This window comes from Heliangelus exortis, chromosome 9 (genome assembly GCF_036169615.1).
Source record: "Heliangelus exortis chromosome 9, bHelExo1.hap1, whole genome shotgun sequence".
Taxonomy (NCBI): Eukaryota; Metazoa; Chordata; class Aves; order Apodiformes; family Trochilidae; genus Heliangelus; species Heliangelus exortis.
This window is the reverse complement of record NC_092430.1, coordinates 7,431,125-7,451,273: the sequence shown is the minus strand read 5'-3', so window position 1 is coordinate 7,451,273 and position 20,149 is coordinate 7,431,125. Positions and strand designations below refer to the sequence as shown.

General features: G+C 37.8%; 1 protein-coding gene across 10 annotated transcripts in view; it reads left to right on the top strand.

The window, feature by feature from the left end:
* The window catches only part of CLSTN2 (calsyntenin 2), a 299,047-nt gene extending 279,318 nt beyond the window's left edge, over window positions 1–19,729 (top strand). For 4 of the 10 annotated variants that reach the window (XM_071751843.1, XM_071751845.1, XM_071751846.1 and 1 more), the window contains 8 exons: window positions 879–1,102; window positions 3,700–3,870; window positions 4,501–4,646; window positions 6,092–6,209; window positions 7,777–7,961; window positions 8,586–8,754; window positions 9,211–9,260; window positions 19,527–19,729. In XM_071751843.1, the coding sequence (XP_071607944.1) occupies window positions 879–1,102; window positions 3,700–3,870; window positions 4,501–4,646; window positions 6,092–6,209; window positions 7,777–7,961; window positions 8,586–8,754; window positions 9,211–9,260; window positions 19,527–19,601 (1,138 nt within the window). In that variant the 3' untranslated portion in view covers window positions 19,602–19,729. Of the gene's footprint in view, window positions 1–878; window positions 1,103–3,699; window positions 3,871–4,500; window positions 4,647–6,091; window positions 6,210–7,324; window positions 7,439–7,776; window positions 7,962–8,394; window positions 8,535–8,585; window positions 8,755–9,132; window positions 11,574–19,526 lie in introns of those variants that run through there. The other 6 variants (XM_071751844.1, XR_011727411.1, XR_011727410.1 and 3 more) reach the window with 6 other exon arrangements.
* The last annotated feature ends 420 nt before the right edge of the window (window positions 19,730–20,149 follow it).

Sequence of the window (20,149 nt, the reverse complement as noted above, 5' to 3'; positions counted from 1 at the left end):
GCCATCTGTCACTCCTGAGCTTCCCTGGGGTATGACTGGTACAGGAAGTTGTGCAGTGGAAGCAGATCTTTAGAGTGAAAATAAGCATCAATACTTCCAACTCTCAACTACTCTGTGCACAGTTCTTAACTAAGTGTCAGGTTTAGTCTAGTATGAGCTGACCACAGTGAGCATTTGGAGAGCATCTTCTGAGGTAGAATCCCTTGAAGCAGAGCAGTTCACACAGTCTTAAGGCTGCCCAAGTCTTGTGCAAAGATGAAGTAAGGTTGAGTTTGTGAGGAGATTCACCTCCAAAGCACAGTGCTGATACAGATGAATACACTAAAAGAGGCCCCACTTGTCCCCAGTAAGTACTGGGGGATACTAGAATGACTTCTTGATGAGTCCAGTTTAAATAGGTAATTAGGCCCTTTTATTCACACATGACAAGATAACCATACTATATTAATTGGATACTGCTTTAAGAATTTAATGTTAGGTTTACTGAAGTTAGTTGTTATCCTCTAATTAACTCTAATATTTTTTAACAAGTGACTACTTGGGTTCATGTCAGTGAAACATCAAAATATTTTTCTGATGGTGAACTTACTAAATATTCAGCTTGTCACTAATCTCCTTGCTAAGCTGCCCCTACGTAATTTCAGTAATTGTGAATGTGGGAGGGGATGAGAGGAACAGAGCTGTTACTGTCACTGCTGGCCCATGTGCACAGTGGTACAAATGCATGTCCTTATGTATGGAAGTGCTAAAGTATGGAATAGACTGATCTGAGATGCTGCAAAAGGACAAGAGCCATCAGGTAGGTTTTGGGTAGGGCAAGTGCCACAAACCTCTAATGCAATGTGCTACGTACAGTTAACAAATAATATATTTTTCAGATGTTTTGGTGAAGATGTCTGCATTAGTATCCCAGATATAGATGCCTATGTAATGGTGTTTCAGGCCAGTGAGCCCAAGATTACAGTAAGTGGGATGGACCACTTTGCTAGACCAGCTGCACAATTTGAAAGTGAAAGAGGTGTTATTTTGCTACCTGACATCAGGATTGTCAGCAGAGTCACTAAAATGGAGCATCCAGAGGACTTAAAAGAACATGAAAGAGGTTTGTGGATTTCTTTTAAGTATTATTGCTTACACTGTAACATGACCCCTCAGATTTTTTTAGAGGACAGTGAAAACAAAAAACATAAAGGAAGTGAGTTAACCCAGATTAATATTGGCAATGTTAGGCAGCAGTAATGCTGTACTGAAAACATTCTGTTTAACACATTGGAAAATGTGTTAGTGATAGATCACTATGTGCTTTAAAAAAGTAGCTTTTCCATTTAGTGTCCTGTCTACTTCAGAATAATTCCTTTCCACTCTTCTTTGCGTATTCTTCTCAATAAGATATTGTCATTGGAATCTATTTGAAACAGAATTTTGCTAATTGTACTGATAAAGTGGAAAGCAGTAATTGACTTAATAGTTGGAGTTTAATCTGGTTTTATGTTTCCAGCTTTGCTACTGAATTGTGGGTGATACTTGAGAAATTAATCTTGTGCCTCACTTTCCTGCCTATATAATACAATTACAATTGTTTACAAATATTTTTTTTCAATGATGACAGTTAATTCTAATGCTGAGCAATGTGTATATTCTTATTTGATATTAGGTGAATGTTAAAAATACAAATAAGGTTTAAAATAATTGTCAGTAAGGCAATCTTCCTTTTGGATGTTTGTGTGCTAAGTAAATGAAATAATACGAGTAATCATTCTAAACAATATTTCTAGGACTAGAAAAAGAAGCAACTAAATGTATATCTCTTGAAAAGATAAAATCACTAGTGTTGTGTGAGTGTTGGGGCCTGGATCCCCTGAAGCCATACTCTCTAATAATGCTGCTTATCAGTTGCCTGAAACTGCATTTGTCCTCTGGAGGCTGGCAGTGTTTATCCTGATAGATCATTATCCATCACTTAAGACACAATGATGCTTCATGTCCCTAAAAGTTATGACACCCTCAAAACTGTTCTAAGGAATTAGGAACTACTGCCCTCCAGTGTAGTTCAGAAATTTTGTCTACGCCAATTTTTCCCACTACAATTATTGACATAATTACTGGTGTAGCACCCTGTAACCTAAAAATCCTAAGTCTTACCTTGAAAAGGAACATAGCAAAATTTCTTAAACTATAACTAAATTCCTTGAAAGTCCGTGTGCCGTCTCTTGTTTGTTTTCATAAGAATAGTTAAAATGGATAGATAATAATTGACTTTGGGAATACTTGTGTTTTGAAAAAGATTATTAAATTCTAAGTTTCAGAATTCCTGCATTATAAGCTTGAGTCTTTATTTCTTTCAGCCTGACAAAAGAAAAAATGGTCATGAATTCTGACCTGTATTTATCTATATCTATTTTTCCATTTATTGGGAATTTACATAACCTGATCATCAAGACCAGCAGAAATTCACAAGGCAAGGCTGAGAAGCCTGACTGAGTGACTGCATTCCCAGTCACAGGACCCTTAGGTCTGTCTCTAATCAAAAGCAGATCAGGCAGTTGCCTCAGCCAGCAGTGTGAGTATGGCTCTGAAATTTGATTTGCCTGCACAGGGCCCTGGATTGCCAGCTCCTTGCTGCTTGTCCTGTCTAAGTAGAAGAATCTGTGGGACCCCACCAATAGCTAAAATTGCTGCCCCTGACCCCAGGCTCTTGCCTGTCTCTCATAGCTCCCCATGAGAGTTCAATTCATCAGCCTTAGCAATTTGCCTAGCCTACAAATTTGAGTTGGCTCTGCATTTTTGGACAAGTGAGGGCTGTACCTAGACTTAAGACACACAAATTGACTGTACCAGGATCTGGGAATGTAGAACAGAAGACTTTTCTGTCTGTGCCTGTCTTTGTAATACACCTTTTAGAATGAAATTAGCCAGCTGGGCATTAAGTTCCAAGATGACAGTCTCAGTGTCCATGGTACCACCCGGGAGCTGGTGAAGCAGTCTTTCCAGACACTTTGTGTTAAGTAGACCAGAGAATTAAAATACTAAATTGATATGCTACCCTTTTTCCAGTGACAGAATGATTTTTTTTAATCGTGTGTACTGAAGGATAGTCAGTTCACAGCTCAGTTTCTCCAAGTCCCATAGTACAGAATCTTGCTACTTATGGTAACACCACGTTCTTGGGTAGGCGGCTGTGTTCTTTGTAATGGAAATTCTTTATGGGCCATAGAGCAACTGAGACAATCATCCAAGCATAGAGATATTTGACATGTATTTTTTTCAGTTAGGTTTTCCTTGAGAAAAGGAAAGAAAAATGAATTTTTGATACCAGTGTCGTTATCTATACAGTACTGAAAATCAGAATTGTTTGTGTGATTTTATTTTCAGGATCAAGCTTCACTATTCTGCTTCCAGTAGTGTTCTTGAATGTTGTTGTTATTATTACTATTTCATTTTTGCCATTTACTGTTACATCTTTGCCATTTATCTCACTAGGTATTTGTAGGCCTTCATCACAGCACCCGAACAGGCAAGACACTGCTCTTTTGTTTTGCTTCAAGTACTCTGTATTTAATATCAGCAAAGACCAATTCAGCCATTTCAGATAAAATGAAAGCCCTGATGCAAAGCACATAAAGTGACTTGGCTGTTCTGTGATCATTTATCTTAGTTTCTTTCTTTTTTTTTTTCATCATATACGCCTTGTGTTCTCAGCCAATAAGCCTGTGGTGTTAGAGGAAATGCTCCACAACTTGGATTTCTGTGATATTTTGGTCATTGGTGCAGAACTAGATCCTGAACAAGAGTGTTTAGAACTAGATCGTGTGGAACTTCAAGGAAAACATCTAGATGCCACAAATTCCACAGCAGGATATTCAATCTATGGTAAGTACCTGGACTTCACTTTGCCTTATTTCTTCCCACCAACAATTGGATTACTGGAAAGAAAGTACTTATTTGAAAGAAATTAAACAGAAATTTGTGATCTAGTAGCTGTAACTTATTCCAGGAGAGACTGTATCTCAAAAAGCAGTTACTTTTTGACCTCTGGGTGTTCTGCATTTATTCTTTGGAATACAGCATGGCTTTGCATTGATCTCAGCATCTCTCCTGCTACTCCCCAGATAAGGCAAATAGCAACACTGCTTTATATTAGTGTGGGGGTTCTTCTAGACCATAACAGTGGAAAATGGGAACGAGGGGATTTCTCAGTCCTCCTACACAGTGCTGGTAACTCATTGGCCATTTTTGTCAATTACTAAAAAATTGATTCCTGAACTTTATTGTTCTGTTTGTTCTTCTCCACTATGCACCTACATTCATTTCCAAAACCTATTCTCACATAATTTATTACTAGCCAGAGGCTCTATCAAGGAGTACTTGCCGAACTGCCATTTTTTAGACCATTCTGCAAAATTTAGTCCTTTCTGGGAACATTTCATTTCTCCTGTATTGCACAGAGCATTTGTTACATGGCATCTCATTAAGACTCTTGATGCTTTACCACCATTTCAGGTGTAGACAGCATGCACAACTATGAACAGGTTCTTCGGCAGATTCGGTACCGTAACTGGGACACTTCTGCCACCTTTGACAGAAAGTTCAGAGTCAAGTGCACAGAGCTAAATGGACGTTACACCAGCAATGAATTTAACTTGGAGGTAAGCAGTCATGTAGCCAAGTTTTCTTTTCCAGAAAACTGAGCATTAGCCTTATTTTCAGTGACATCGAGTTTTCTTTAGAATGTGTAAAATTATTTACACATTCTGGTAACTAATCACATGGAGGAAAAATTCTAAGTTCCTTTCAAATATGAAGTTGACTTCTGTCAACATTCTTCAGTGTGTCTTTCTATTCTGCTGCATATGTAAGGAGGTGACCCTTCCCTTGAACTCCACTGATGCAGAGAATTACTCCTTTTCAAATAGAATGGAGGTTAAGGTCATCATCATCATTTTTTTTCCATGATGTAAGATTTCTTACAGCTCTTTCTGAAGATTTATACACTCACTTGAAAGCAAATCATTACAGCCCCATTATTTCCCTTATAGTAGTTACTTTTTAACCTTTGATACTTTTCTTTCCCGTAGCAATCACCTTGCAGTTTTTCCAAGTACTATCCCCTGTACAGTAATTTTTAGAATTTACTCTTCATCAGATGGCTGTGTTGTTACATGATTTCAGATCGCTTTGAGGACAAGAGTCAGTATACAGGTAACAAACACAAAGTAGGGACTGCGTCTGTCATATTCTCTTGGCTTAACTGTCTATGGACAGTTAACCACAGGAATATTTAGGTGGCTCTACAGCTTGTGTGTGCTGGTTCTAGGTTCAGTGCAGCACAGTGGTTTAGGGACTGAAAATTACTGCTGATTCACCTCAGCAGGAATCATGGGCCTATTCTGAAGAATGAACTTATCCAGCCTGGAACCCAGGTACCATGTAGCTACAGAAAGGGCTTCCTAACCATAGGCTGAAAATGTAATAATTGTCTCCAAAAGTTTTTATGTGTATATTGTATTGAAAAATGTTTTCACCTCAGCATTCTTCAGCCCTGATGATGACTTTGGGGTTGTTGCATAACATAACTGTCAGTAGGACAGAGAACTGATATGGGATGTTCAAAGATAGTCACTCTGGAAGAAGGGTTATAGGATAAGCTGAAACCTCTTCTAATTCTCTTTTGCTGCTTTGGTTTTAAACACAACAAGTTTGATACATTCTCTGCCAATGTTTAGAGTGACAAATCTCCAAGTAACTTTCAGGGAACACCTAAAAGCTGATGAGTATATAGAAAAAAAAATTACCACTTATTCAGACAGGTAATGAATGAATGAATCAATCAATAAATCAAATTTCTCTGTGCCACTTTGTAGTCTACATATAGAAATGTTAAAATTCATTTTTACTGCTAAACATGAGAAATACATTAACCTGTGTATTTTTCCACTGAGGTAAAAAAAGTGAATTTGATTTTAACATCTGTCTAAAAATGTTCCTATCTACTGATGAAGTTCATAGTTCTAAGTAATGTATGAAGCCAGCAAGCTTGGAATATAGAGCACTTTTTAGTATCTGATCTATTCTTTTTCTCTTGTGGTGCAAGGTTAATATTCTACACAGCTCCAACTTCATGGACCATGTAAATCATATGATAGTACAACCACAATTTCTCCAATCTGTCCAGCACCAAGAAGGAAGCATAAGTGCTGCTCACAACTCAGGTATGTGATGACTTTACAGGGTGCTCAGAATGATTCTGGTATATCTCTGTTTCCCTTGTGGATCAGCCTGGTCAACAAAAACCTCTGAACTCCATAGTTACAGTTTGTGAACCTCACAGAGATCATTGCAGAGGTATGAAAGAAGGGCACACTGAATTCTCTTTTTTCTTGCTGAGGACATACTGTCAAATAAAAGGCTGGTATCCTTTTTTAAAGTCTTCATTAGAGGTTCTGTACTCTGACCCACGTAATTAAGAAATGTCTTGTTTCTAGTATTGAATGGCATGAAGGATAATATTTATAATATTTTCTTTGTACATCTCTAAGCAAAAGGAAGAAATGTTTCTAAGGAAAAGAAAGAAATGTTTGTGAGTTTTTTAAAAAATATAACTGCTGCGGTGCTTCTATTAGCTGCTCTCTAGGCCTTGGTCTGGAGATCTCTGGAAAGATCTGGACAGTCCATCTGGCCATGTGCAGGGGGTATTTATATATATGAAATAAAGAATTAAAATTGAATTTTTAGACTATATGAGTTAAAATATATACCTACATCTGAAACCTCTAGAGTGAGGTTAAACCCAGGGCAAAGATACCTGTTCAAATGCTGGATTCTGAAATCCTTTCAGCTGAATGATACATATGTAAAGAAGTGAAGCTGATGAGAAGTGTAGATAGTTAAAAGTAGTTATATATAGCTATGCTTAGAAAATGACCATATTTTTCAGTACACTTGTATAGACATATTATTAAAATCAAAGTGAATTTTTACAAAAATAACTATTGCAAACTGGTTTGGTCTTCTTTATTTTAGTATTAGTCTGATTTCAGAGTTCCATTCGTGTAGGCAGGGCAGGGTGACAAAATGGGGTACAGAGCTCCTGGAATTGCAGTACCTAAGTAGCAAATGGCAGCACTTCTCCTCTAACCTAATTATGGGGCTGATAATATGAGGAGTTCAGAGAGATTTCTTCCTTTGACTAGCTGGAGACAGAGCCTTCTCAGCACAACAGAACAGTGAGGAAAAATGTCTTGAAAATCTTCAAGAGTCTCTCAGGAGGGTTGTAACACAGGCAACTAGAGTGTTAAATGTGTTATTTTATTCCTTGGAGATGTAGAGTTAAATCACAGTGCAAGTGATTTGAAGCCTTTGAACATCTAAGCTTTGAGATACACTTTTCTCCCAAGTGAGGTTGTCACCTCAGCTGTAATCAGAAGGAGACAACATGCAGGTAAGTTAACTGAACCTGATTGCAAAAGCACTGAAACTAACTGATTCTGCACTGGTCAACTACTTGTCTTCTGTAATAAAATGGCTTAAAGATCAAACTGTAGGCATACTCCATTTTAGTTACCATTTATAATGTTCAGTATAAGATATCTGTAAATCCCATTTGTGTATGTTCTGCTTTAGCAGGTGGGTACCTGTCAACACTTTCAGTAGTGCCTGGCACAAGGCAGATGTCTGTGCTGATTCTGAGATGCTGAGGGGAAAAAATAGTCTAAGTATTTAGTGGGGGTTTTAGGTGACTTGTTCCACAAGCATTCCCTTTTCCATTTTTTGTTCCAGTTGTTCCAAGTGTGGCTACTATTGTTATCATAATCTGTGTCAGCATCCTCGTTTTCATCGTGACCTTGGGGGTCTATCGAATCCGGAGAGCTCATCAGCACAGCTCTGCAGACAACGAAGGCATCAAAGAAAATGAAATGGATTGGGATGACTCTGCTCTGACCATTACTGTCAACCCCATGGAGGTACATAACTGAGGTTTAATATTGTATCGTGATACTACCAGGAGTTGCTGACAGGGCTGCTAGCTTGCTCAGCAGAGTTTTAAACCTCTTTTAGAGTATACTTGATTAGGCTGGGAAGAACAGGTGTATGTGCATACACTTGGCACCCCATCTCAGCACTGAGTTCTGCACACCATGATAATGGTTAACTGAATACTTTACTACTTGTTGTCATATATGATAACTATATAGGATGGTGAAGAATTCTTAGGTGAAATATCACTTCCTCTCTTTCTGTATTTGCACTCTGGGTGCCCAAGGTACAGTTACTTTGTTTTTAACTTTTCAATATAAGCACTAATACAGTAAAAGGAGGGGAAATAATAATCAATTTTTAAAAAATGACATTGACAGATTAACTTTTTGGCTTATTTACCTTTCATTCTTGTTACAGTAGTTTTTTGAATATTTGCTACTGAATTGAATCATTTGATGCCTTACAGTCACATAGTGATGGAAAGCAGATTTTCCCAGCATGCTAGCATTTCCAAATGTGTAGTAACTGCTCATATTACCACAGCCACTGGATAGCAGGTAGGCACCTTTTTTTTTCTACTCTTTTTCATTTCTTTAAATGTACTATAGAAATATGAAAAGCCTCATCAGACAGAAGAGGAGAGTGAGGAAGAAGACACAGAAGATGAAGACACAACCAGTGCTGAATCAGATGAAAGTGAAGAGGAGGAGGAAGAGGAGGAGGAGGAGGAAGAGGAAGTGATTGTCCAAAAGGGAGACAAACAGAATGCCAGCAGGAGTGAGCAGTTGGAGTGGGATGATTCCACACTCCCATACTAGCAGTCCTCCAGCCACATTGCTGTTTCGTAACAACCAATACAATGTCTTTTCAGAGTCTATGAGTTCATTGACAGGATTTGAACTTCTGCTTGCCTATAACTGTTTTGCCTAAAATGATCTTGTTGTAGTAATTGGTAATGATAGAACTGACCCTTTTCTTACAAAGCTGAGTAAATATGGTACAGGCTTACTGGCATCGCCAGTAATAAAGTAATCCAGAACTTGATCTGTTAGCAAGCATGGTTCTCCAGCTCCTGTTTACATACTGCAGATACAGGACAAAAATCCTGTCACTCAGTCCATAGAGGTGTTAGGCCTTGCTGTTTATTTCATACAGGAGAGATTTCAGCTTGTTATGAAGAATTACTGGTGTGGGTCCCAGTAACAGTTGCTGTTTGACTTCACACTCTTGCAGGTATGAAATATAAAATACCTTCAAACTGGGGCAGAGCTTTAGTGCTACAGGTGAGAGACTGAATTCCATTTGTCATCTCGTCCTGTCTTCTTCAAGGGTCTGTCTTCTACAAGGGAATATCTAGGACTTGACACAGGATGCATGTGTGCCTGTGTAGAAGTTGCCAGTGTACTTTTTTGGCAATCTGTTAGAATCCTCGAGGCAGTGATTTTGTCCAGCCCCCCCATAGAAACTTAAAGAGATTTTACAAACAGCAAGTCTGCTGAAGGTTAAAAAAAAAAACCAGTGATGTTCTTTGTCTACAGATTGAGTGATATGGTCTTATGCAAACTGCAAATTCTAATGGGATTGATTTACTGAAGACCTGTAGAGTTGCTCATTAGTTATGGATTGAGCAATTTGCAGCAAATCGATGCTTTAAATGGTCTGTCTTGTAAAATCATTAGCTTGCTGCAGTATCTTACTGAAGTAGTGGAAAATAAGTGACCCCAGTATTCCATAGCTACGTATGGTTGGATTCAAACAATGATTTTACCTGAGGAAAACTATTCCCTTTTGCTTTAGTGAATGCCAGCTGGAATTCCTGTCTGACTGAACTCCGTAAAACATTATGCCCTATTTCTTCTGCACCCTTACCCACCTATGAGTGACACAAGAGCAAGTGACAACATACAACTGTCAGCTCTCTTTTGTGCTCATAATTCTCCCTTATTTCTTCTTCCTGAAGCCATTAATGTTGAGAAAAGGTTTTATAAAGAAGAGCAAGAATAGTAAAACCTACCTGGAACCAAAAGAAGTGAAAACAAAACCTAAACTCTTAAGAGGTTGAGAGTATTTTAGTTTGTTATGGTAACACAGCATATTTTTCTTAAACACTGGTTAAAAAGAAAAAACAAAAAAACCCCAAAAAACCAAACTAACAAAAAAAAAAAAAAACCCAAAAAACAAAGCTATGTAAAATGTGTTGGTAAGTCTGTGTGGTGTGTTGTTTGGTTTTTTTGTCCCCTTTCCTTAATTATCTTTGCATCTTCAAATGCTCTGCATACCAAATGATGCAGCAGTTGCTAGGATAACTGCTCTAACGCATAGAAAACAGAATGGCATGGAAGTGAATGCTGCCCAGTGGCTTGCCTGTTGGTTTTTGTTTGGTTTTTTTTTCCTAAGTACCTCCTTTTCTTTACAATTTCGTAATTGACTTTTAATTTTGCTTTTGTAATTTGCTGCTTAAAATGAGATGCTTCCTCTTTTCTCCAAGAGAAACAAGCAGTCAGTGTTGCCTCAACAGGAGCTTCTTGAGCACCCACAGATGGCAGTTGATATTGCAAAGAGTAAACTTGAGCAAACTTGAGGTTAGTCATCTCCCTCAATACTAAATTTTTAGCAGCTTCTTATTATCTTTGAATATAGAGAATAGAGTGTGGATTTGGGGATTCTTTTAATTCCAGTTTCTGCATCTGATAGTTGCAGGGAAAGCCTGACAACAAATAGACCTTTTAGTTTAGTAACTGAAAGTAAATAAAAGGAATCCACATTAATTTTAAAATTAGAGATCTTCATGCTCATCTTTGTTACAACAACAGTTTTGTTGGCATATGACTAATAAGTCCTGCTTTATTTTCATTCCAGTCTCTCACATATATTAAACTTTCAAGAGTATTTGCAGAATCAAGCCCTCTTGATCCTAATACAATTTATCTGTAGGATTAAAGAATGTAAAATTGGCCAAAATTTCTAATTAATAAGAAAATTATTTTCAAATTTGTCAATATCTTTAACAAACATTTTGTGTTGGATCATTTCCTAGCATCCTCAATCATTTCCTAGTGTTAATTTGTTTAGTGACATGAAGCAGGCTCTTCATGATGTTTGCTGTTGGCACATATCAGCAAAGCTCTCTGCTCAGAAAAAAAAAATATTTAAAATTCAAAGTGGATGTTTTTAAAAGTCAATTCTGATTTAAAACTGGACTTAAATTATTTTTTTAAGTTCCCATTATTCCTGATTACTGTTGTTATCTCAGCATATATTAGGGCAACCTGAAAACAGCAATTTACAACCTTATTGTCAGCCTTTAATTCTTTTAAATATTCATCTCTTCATCAGTGTGTTTCTCCATCTAATAGATTTTTATCTTCTTTTTACTGGAAGCACATCTTTTCAAGTTGTGCTGGTACATTACACAGGAAACAAAGTATTTTCTCTACTGTAAATAAACCTACATTTTTAAACCTAAGCAAAGTAATATAGGCATGTGTGTTGTCACTAAAATTTGGTTTGCACGGAGTTATTCAGCAAACTAAAATGTATCACTTCTACATATTTTAGATTCATCATTTGAGGAGTGCATTATGCAACATTTTTCATTCTAATAAATAGAAAAATCAATTTCACAAAATTTTAGCGGGAATAAGATACTTCTTCACAAAGTGAACCTTAGAATTATAATATTCACATAGATGTTGCCAGCGATGGCTTCAAAGTCTAGTAGCTGAATAGCATAAAATACCACTTTTTTCTGAAATAATTTGAACAATATCATATACACCCTTCCTCCCCCTCTTCCCCCCCCCCCAGGTCAAAAGCCAAAAATTTCTCCTTTCATCTCTGAAAAAAAGTCTTTATGCAGTGAACACTGAAATGGCAGCTGCAGAGTCTGGCTCTTCAGATGTAATGTTTGCAAACCTGAGTTATGAAGACCCACAAATATGAGTGGCTTTTCTTTTTGTTTGTTGTAGCAACAAAACAAGAGCATCCAAAAAAACCCAGCTATGAAGAGGTACTCATAATACATGGCATCAGGATTCTGTGAGGCTGGGGGGTCTACAATAACATCCTATCTACGAATTAGAATTTTTTAAATTCTAATTTAGGGCTAGGAAGAGCTGCAAAAACCTGTAAAAATCAAATTTGAGATGGTGATACACTGGGTTATCTTAATTAATGTAACTGCCTAAGTTGCTTTTTGTGATCAACAGCTCACATTTCTTTTTCACTTCTATCCTCACCACAGGTATTTAATCTTTGCAAGTAAGCATTCAATTGTTGAACTTAATCTCATTATTTATTGCATTGTCTGAAACCAGTTCAATTTAGAAATAGATGTGTAGGGTTCATGACATTTCAATACTAATTGAAATAAACCACTGTTGTTTGTTTATGCAAACATGCAGCAGTATCCTGCAGTGATGGCTGGACAGCTTTTGAACTGGTGATGATCTCCCTTGCCAAGGGCTGATGGGAAGGTGAAGCTTATTTCCCTTTCTGGGGTGTTGGGGTGCTGAGCTTCTGCATTACCCTTACTTCAGTAAGGAAGAAAATAAGAGTCAGAAAGAGTCAGAGGGTTGTCAAGGTCCTTCGGTGGGGATAAAATGTACTCTCCCCATTGCAGGAGCTGTCCCTACCTGACTCTAAACTGACAGTAATGCTAAGGCACGTCAGTAGCCCCAGGTTAAGGACTACCCAGACTTTGCTTTGGCAACCTTTTCAGCCCTGCATCAAAGTATTGTCTCAGTTGTCTTCTTCCCCAACCTGTAACTTGAGAGGCAGCTCTAATGCTTTTGCCTGGCAGGGATCCCAGCAGGCTGGGACATGACACTTCCTCTTCTGGAACTTTTGGTGCCATCACGTGCACCACCCCATTCATCTCCACCACCATCCATGACTAGCAGAAAAGGAGGATGAAGGACCTGACTGAGGTGACAGCGGGTCAAGGTCTGGTGGGGTGGACCCATGGAGCTGGTTCTGGTATTCTGAAATACAGGTTAAGGATGGTAAGGATGTTTGCAAAAGGATAAGGGTACTTAGGAGAGTGAGAAAGGAGTTTAAACTGTGAGGACATCCCCAGGCTTTTAAAAGATTCTCTTCACCCTTGAATTCACACATGCTTATGAGTGTTACTATCTCAATACCAGTGTGTCTCCATTAGGTTGGTTTCTTTTTTTATGCTTACTGAAAAACACAATAAAACCTCATAGCAAAATGCAATGTCCATATAAACATTTTCCAGGAATCTAGCAGTAGGCAAAGGATCAAAGTGCTAAAAATGTTGGTGTCTGACATAATGACCAACATCCTCATTTTTTTGCTTCATCTCTCTGGACTGCAGTTGTTTCCTGGATATATGCTGGATACACTTCTTAAAAAACAATTGGTTAACAGCAAGGAAACTGCTCATCTGGAAGAGAAATAAATGTGTCATAGCTAGTAAAAAGGTGTTTTAAAGATATTTAGACATTTATTTGTTGATTAAATCCTAGAAATGAAAAAAAATAATAATGAAATAATATTTTGGACAAGTATTGTTGCCAGACTTAGAAATAACAGCACTATGAGCAGAATTTTGAAAAACATACACAAACTGATACACTATTGCATATACATATATAATAGTTTCTATACATACAAATGTTAAGTAATATTGTATGTGTGTGTGTATATATATATATATATATGCATATATATATATATATAAATACTAGCTAGAGTAGAAATGCACCTTTAGTTTTATCCAGCATTATCTGTGAAACTGCATAGATTCAGGCAGTGCATCTAGAATTGCTCTGAGTGGAAATCCTAGAATAAATGTACAGAGCATGTGTCTTTAAAACAGGCTAACTTATGGCTTTTTCAGATCCTAGTCAGATGCTAGACATCTTACTGGCTAGCTGGAAATCACAGCTGGCCAATGAACTCTGGTTCTGCCCTGATAAGATTATTGAACCAAAAAAAGTAGATATATTTGGGGGAACCTGGATGTCCAGTAGCCTGGTCTTGATGTTTCACTTACTTTTGGCTGTACTCCTTGGGATTAATGCAACTCTGGAGGATCCACGTAGCTGCTGAAATTTACTTGATGTCTACTTAAGGCACTTTTCATACAGCAGCTGGGCAAGGAGGAGATAGAGCAAATCTCATACAGCAAATCTAATGAGATATAAAAAAAAAAAAAAAAAAAAAAAGCAAAATTAAAATATCTCTTGACAGGAATAAAAAATATTGCTGTTAACTTTTCCTGATGCTGATATGATTTTCCTCATGTTTCAACCAGTATCACCATCCAAATAATAATGTTAGTTTTCTGCCTTATCAGGCTAAGCTAAAAAAGGTGACAAACTTTGTTTATTGCACATCCTCACTGTCCAGAGTCTGCAAACTTCACAGTGCAGAAGTGCCAATCCAAGCAGCTGTAAGAATGCCAGCCACCCTCCTCCTTCAAAGATCCAGGTGTTGCCAAAAAAACCCCAACAACCAGGGTACCCATGCTTCTGTCCAAACCATGCAACAGTTCATAGTATAAAACAGGTATTTCCTACAGCACCAAGTGATCCTGCACAATCTTTTAATGCTTGGGGGAAATGTTGGGTTTAGATTTTGGGGTTTTTTTTAGAAAGAAAAGCATCACAAGCTGTATGGGGAGAGTTGTAAGCTGAAATGCATCAGGTCCCTTAATGCTACATGGTGCAGATTTCCAGTGAAGACAATGACGGCCTCAGATGAACCAGCAAAAGGAAGTGTAGCCAGTGGTCAGACTGTTTGCTTTAGAAGTAGAGTATTTTGTTGTTTGGTGTTTGGTTTGTTTGTTTGTTTGTTTTTGTTAGTCTCTCCTGGAATCCAGAATCTCTTTTATTAGCATGGAGATTAAAGACAGGCTTGAAGGATGACCACTAAAGCTACAGCAGAGTAAGACACATACTCAGCAAGTCAAGAAATATTTCTGCTAAATGTGTCAGCAAAATTACTACATTATTAGGGAGGGTATCTCAGGCAGCTACTGCCCATTATTATCCATTATTATTATAACCAAACCCCCTTGAAACAAGTAACAGCAATTAAAAAGAAAAAAGAAAAAGTATGTCTCTCTTCATCCAGATGCTGCCTCCCTTAAATATGTAGATAAAGATAAAAGACTTGCTCAGATAACCCTGTTACTACAATAGCATTTCAAATCAGCACTGCAGTTGGCAAAAAAATCTTATGTGTACACATATAGATGAGAAGTTGGATGGCTGGTTTTGGTGGGTATGATCTTTGTAATGGGGAATGGATCAACTAGTCAGTCTCTTAGAAAAATTACTTACTATTTAGGAAAGAGTCAACATAGATTTAGAAGAGAATACATGAATTACAGACAGTTAAGGTTTCCAGTTGAAGTGAAAAAGCTGGAATTTAATATTCTAGAAACCAGAGAGTATAAAAGCTTGAATGCCAAGCAGTAAGAAAATGGAAGCATATGCCTAGAGCTGACAGCTGTGAGAAATGACAAGAAGGAAAATATAGGATGTCAGGTTGTGAGATGACCACACGTACAACTTGTGTGTGCATATGTGTGTTTATACATGTGTACATCTAGAAAAATGACCTACTCATTCCCAGCATGGAGGTTGTTGTGGTAATGAACTAGAACCTTGAGTTCTTCAGCATGGTTGCTGCTGTCTGCAGCTGCTTCATTAGTTCCAGTTACAGTGCCTCCAGCAGAGCTGGCAATGGAGTGAGATAACGATGGATGTTGCTACACTGCCTACATCAAGCAGGAAATGCTTTACAGCCAAGGCAGGCCTGTGGTGATTTGGGCCAAAACGTTTTGTCTGTAATTACTCAGATTTAATAGTACAGTTGCCACACATTTTACTTTGAGCTAAGAAACAGAAGTTTTGCACACAGGCAACTGTGTTGTTTAGTTTTAGGGATTGTCTACAAACAACATACTCCATAAGCTGGGAGGCATTGGGAACACCCAAGAAAAACTGTTCTCCACATTGCAAAGGCCATTATGAAAATTTTTGGTACTGATCCAATTTCTTAAATGAGCACTGGCATGTTTATTGTTAGATTCTCCATAACTGATGCAAAAAATGTGAGCTACTTCTCAGAAGATGTTTTTTCATATTCTGTTGTAAATATTGCACTGCCAGAATCTTGAGTAATTACTTGATTGTGGCTAACAGGCAGTTCTGTTTATAGGGTCATCACAACAGGGATGGAAAGATACACCAGTGGGCTTATTGCTTTGCAGAGCAATACACACTATGGTTAGGATTCCTAGTAACTGTTTCAGCTAAATTTCAGTGTGTTTAGAAGTTGCAGCTAGACTCATTAAATCATAGAACTAAAGATTAGTAGTCAGAAAGAAAAAGTAATACAGGTAGAGTGTTATGCTAACAGTGCAAATTTGTTCCTTAGAATCTATTTTCCAGTGTTAGGGGTGGGGGTGCTTCAACCTACTTAAATCTTTCTGAGCCTCAGGCTTCTACTGCTTCCCCTGGGAGACTATTCTAGAGTCTATTAGAAGCTTTTCCTGATAATGAATTTAAATAATCCTTTTTGTAATTTTTATCTCATTAGTTTCAGTTATACCCTTTTTGCACCACCCTAAATAATTCCTCCAACTGTGATTTATATCCGTTGAATATTTTTAGATAGTTATCAAGTTTGCTGCCTTTGGTCCTTTATTAGGGAGGCTATGAATCTCTCCTCCTAGTTCATGCCTTCTGTCTCATATTTCTTACCTTTTCATGAAATACCATTAGTACAGAAACTAAACCCCCTGTTATTTCCTTAAATTAGTCATGGTCAGTTCACTCTGTTAAAGTGCTCTGTGTTGGTGTGTGTCACTGCGTAACTTGTCAAAGGTTAAACAATTTATATTGAAACAACTTTTAAAAAATCTTTGCTGTAATTTCTCAATAAGTTTTCATATAATGTGAATTTGACAGTGTCTTCTATGTCAGTATGATTTAGCAAACCCAACCAATAAACATTGGAACAAACCAAACAATAATACAAAGTAGTAATTTGTTAAAATTCAAACTGTCACCATGAATTTGAAAACAGACATTGTCATTCAAGGGCCCATGCTTTCAAGTATCCCTGCACCAAAGGTTAACTGTTACCAATACATTCCTTTAAGACAGCTCTTGCTCCTCAGACCTCACTGGTAGAATGCACCTGCTTTCTAAAGCAAGTACTCAAGATTTCTAGACACGTGTTACCTGCTGCAAATAGAGCTGTGCCAGCTGTAATGAGTACACTTCTGAGCACTCCTCAGCCAAAACAGAACTCAAATCCTTGTGCTCAAAGGCCACTGCATCCCTAAGACCTGAGTGAAATAAAGAAGTTAAATAAAACTCTTAATTTTCTCTATCTAAAAGTGTTGATGTAAAAGGAAGAGCAGGCACACTAAATCTTCTAAGGGTAGTAGACTTAAGGGTAGTAGACACTTTGCTCAGCACACCTCTGACCCTAACATGTGTCAACTAGCATTGTATAAATAATATTGGAGGGAATGACAAATTACCATGAGTGGTTTCAGGTCACACAGTCAAAGAAAGGTGGCTACCTTGGTATTGAATACAACAGTAAAAAAAAGAAAGAAAAGCTACTGGAAATAGCATTCAGTTCCCTAAAAATCTCCCTGTCTTTATAGCTTCCTTCACCTCTCTGCACACCTTCCCAAAACAAGCCATTGCACACCGAGTCACACTTAGGTCTAACAGACTTGAGTGGGGAGATGATTCGGTCTTGCAGGGTGAGGTTCCAACACAAGATAGAAAAAAAGAAGAATTCCTGAGCAAGGATCTACAAAAACATGACTTAAGTTGTGATGAGCAGCAGAGTAGAAATCAGACATTCACTCTGAATAATGGTGGAGTTTGGTGGAAGGGGTTGTTTCTAGTTAGAACTAACCATATAGTTATGAAATTAATGCTATTCAGAGTGTGAGGTTTTAAAGAGATGAGAAATAATCTCTGATCATGTTGAAAGGAACAGCTCTGAGCTCTAAATGGCTGGGACACTTCTATTCCATATCTCATACTCCATCTTCCTGCAAAAATGCAGAACTTTTCACACAGAGTTCATAATTTCCCAGATTTACTTCCAGGCTGGTGCATTAGTTCTTGTTGAGGAACAATAATTGCAGCTGGCAGCATGTATTTTGTAGTTTGGAATTACTTCTTAGCAGTCCAGTCTCTGTGTAGTGTTAGCCACTTCTATTGATAACAAAAATCATGCCAGGTGGGATTTGAATAAACAAATTCCATACAGTTGCACACCCTTAATTAAGTGTGTCTCAAAAGAACAGACTCCAGTCCAGGAGAGATGCTCATTATGTCTAATATCTAATGTATATGTGAAACAATCATAAACCACATCTTGAAATGTTGCAGATGCTAAATGCATTTATGAAAGTCTGAATCAGAACACTTTATGCAGATGACTTAAATTACTATATGGACTTAAAAAATGACTGTGAATGCAAATGATTTTTTAGAACAGATACAAATTTGTAGGGTTTTTTGTTTGTTTTTTTTCTTAAAGGAAAACAACAACCAACTTTTTCTTTATGAAAATTTAAAGTAAATTTTGACACAGAGTAAAGTACACAGAGCTTCACTTTACATACAATGAGAGCAAGTTGTACAAATCTCCTTCCATGGCATAGTGGTATATTTCATAAAAGCCATGTCAGTTTGCACATTTATAAATTTGAGATTGTTAATATCCATATGTTTTCCACATGATTGATGAAATGCATAATGGAAATACATCTGTTATTTTAAAACTTGGCTTGTACATCTGTACATGTATAAAACCAGATTCCTTTTTGTGGTCACTATGGCACTTTGTGAATTGGCCAATAAATATGATTTTAAAATTTCACATAAAAGGTAATGTTCTGTAATCTTTATTTCACCAGTTACTGGGGTCTTCTCATTTCCTGAACAATAACCCTTGAATACCAACACCCCTGGTGGCAAAGGTTAAGTATCTGTTTTGTATCTGTCAGGTCAGTTGCTAATTCCCAGGGAGAAATGTGCCAGGTGTCAAGAGGCTCTGTACAGTTTTAAAGCTTCTACGCAACTTCCCATTGCTCTGCTGAGAATATGGGAAGGGAAGCAAGGGAAAGGGAACCTTTTAAAGAGTTGGTGGTATATACATTTAATAGCCATCTCTTTTCACACTTCATTTTTGTCTGGTAAAAGATGATAAAACATTAAAGATGATTATATGATATATTACCCACATCTGCCTTATACTGCAGACATCTATGGAAATGACACTAAAGGGATGGAAGGAGCAACTGATGCACTGGAGGGCTGGGCTGCCATTCAGAAGGACCCCCCCAGGCCAGAGAAACAAGCTGGCGAAATGGACAAGGTGCATGTGAGGCAGAAGTGTTCCCTTTTGTTGGCAAACATTTAACCTCATACTGGCTGCATCAGTAAGAGCACACTAATGGGTCAAGCAAAGTGATTATTCCCTGGATCTGGCATTAGCAAGACTATGCAAAATTTTGTATCTTGTTTTTTTTTCCCTAGTACAAGACACTGACAAAGTGGATAATGCAGTGGAGGGCCACCAGGAGTGTAAGCAGTCTGGAGATGAGGAGCTGAGAGGTGAATTCAGCCAGCCTGAGGGAAAGTGAGGAAGGATCTAATTGCTCTTCTCAGCTACCTAATAGCCAAGCTTTTGTTGGAGACACAATCAAAAGGAAGGACAAGAAGCAACAGATGAAAGTCACAGCAAGGTAAATTGGAATTAGATACAAATTTGAAATGGAGATAGTCAGACTCTGGGATAGAGAAGTTGGGGCATCTCCATCCATAGAGAGAGTCAGAAGTCACCAAGTTCAGGCCCTGATCTGAATTTGGAGCAGGCTCTAACTTTGAAGCTGGCCCTGCTCTGAGGGTAGGGGTTGACCAGATGACCTCTGGAAGTCACTCCAAACCTGATTCACTCTGATTCTGTGCTGTAATATTTTATAATGGTTACTGTGGTTATGTTTATTAACTAAATGCCTCATTCTTCTACTTTAAGCAGTATTGCTTCAGCGTTCTTGAGAGCTATTGGTCCACAGTTTCATTTCCACAGCTATGAGCTGACAGGAGGAGTGAATTTTACAGTAGCCAGGGCTTCATAAATCCCTCATACTTTAAATCAT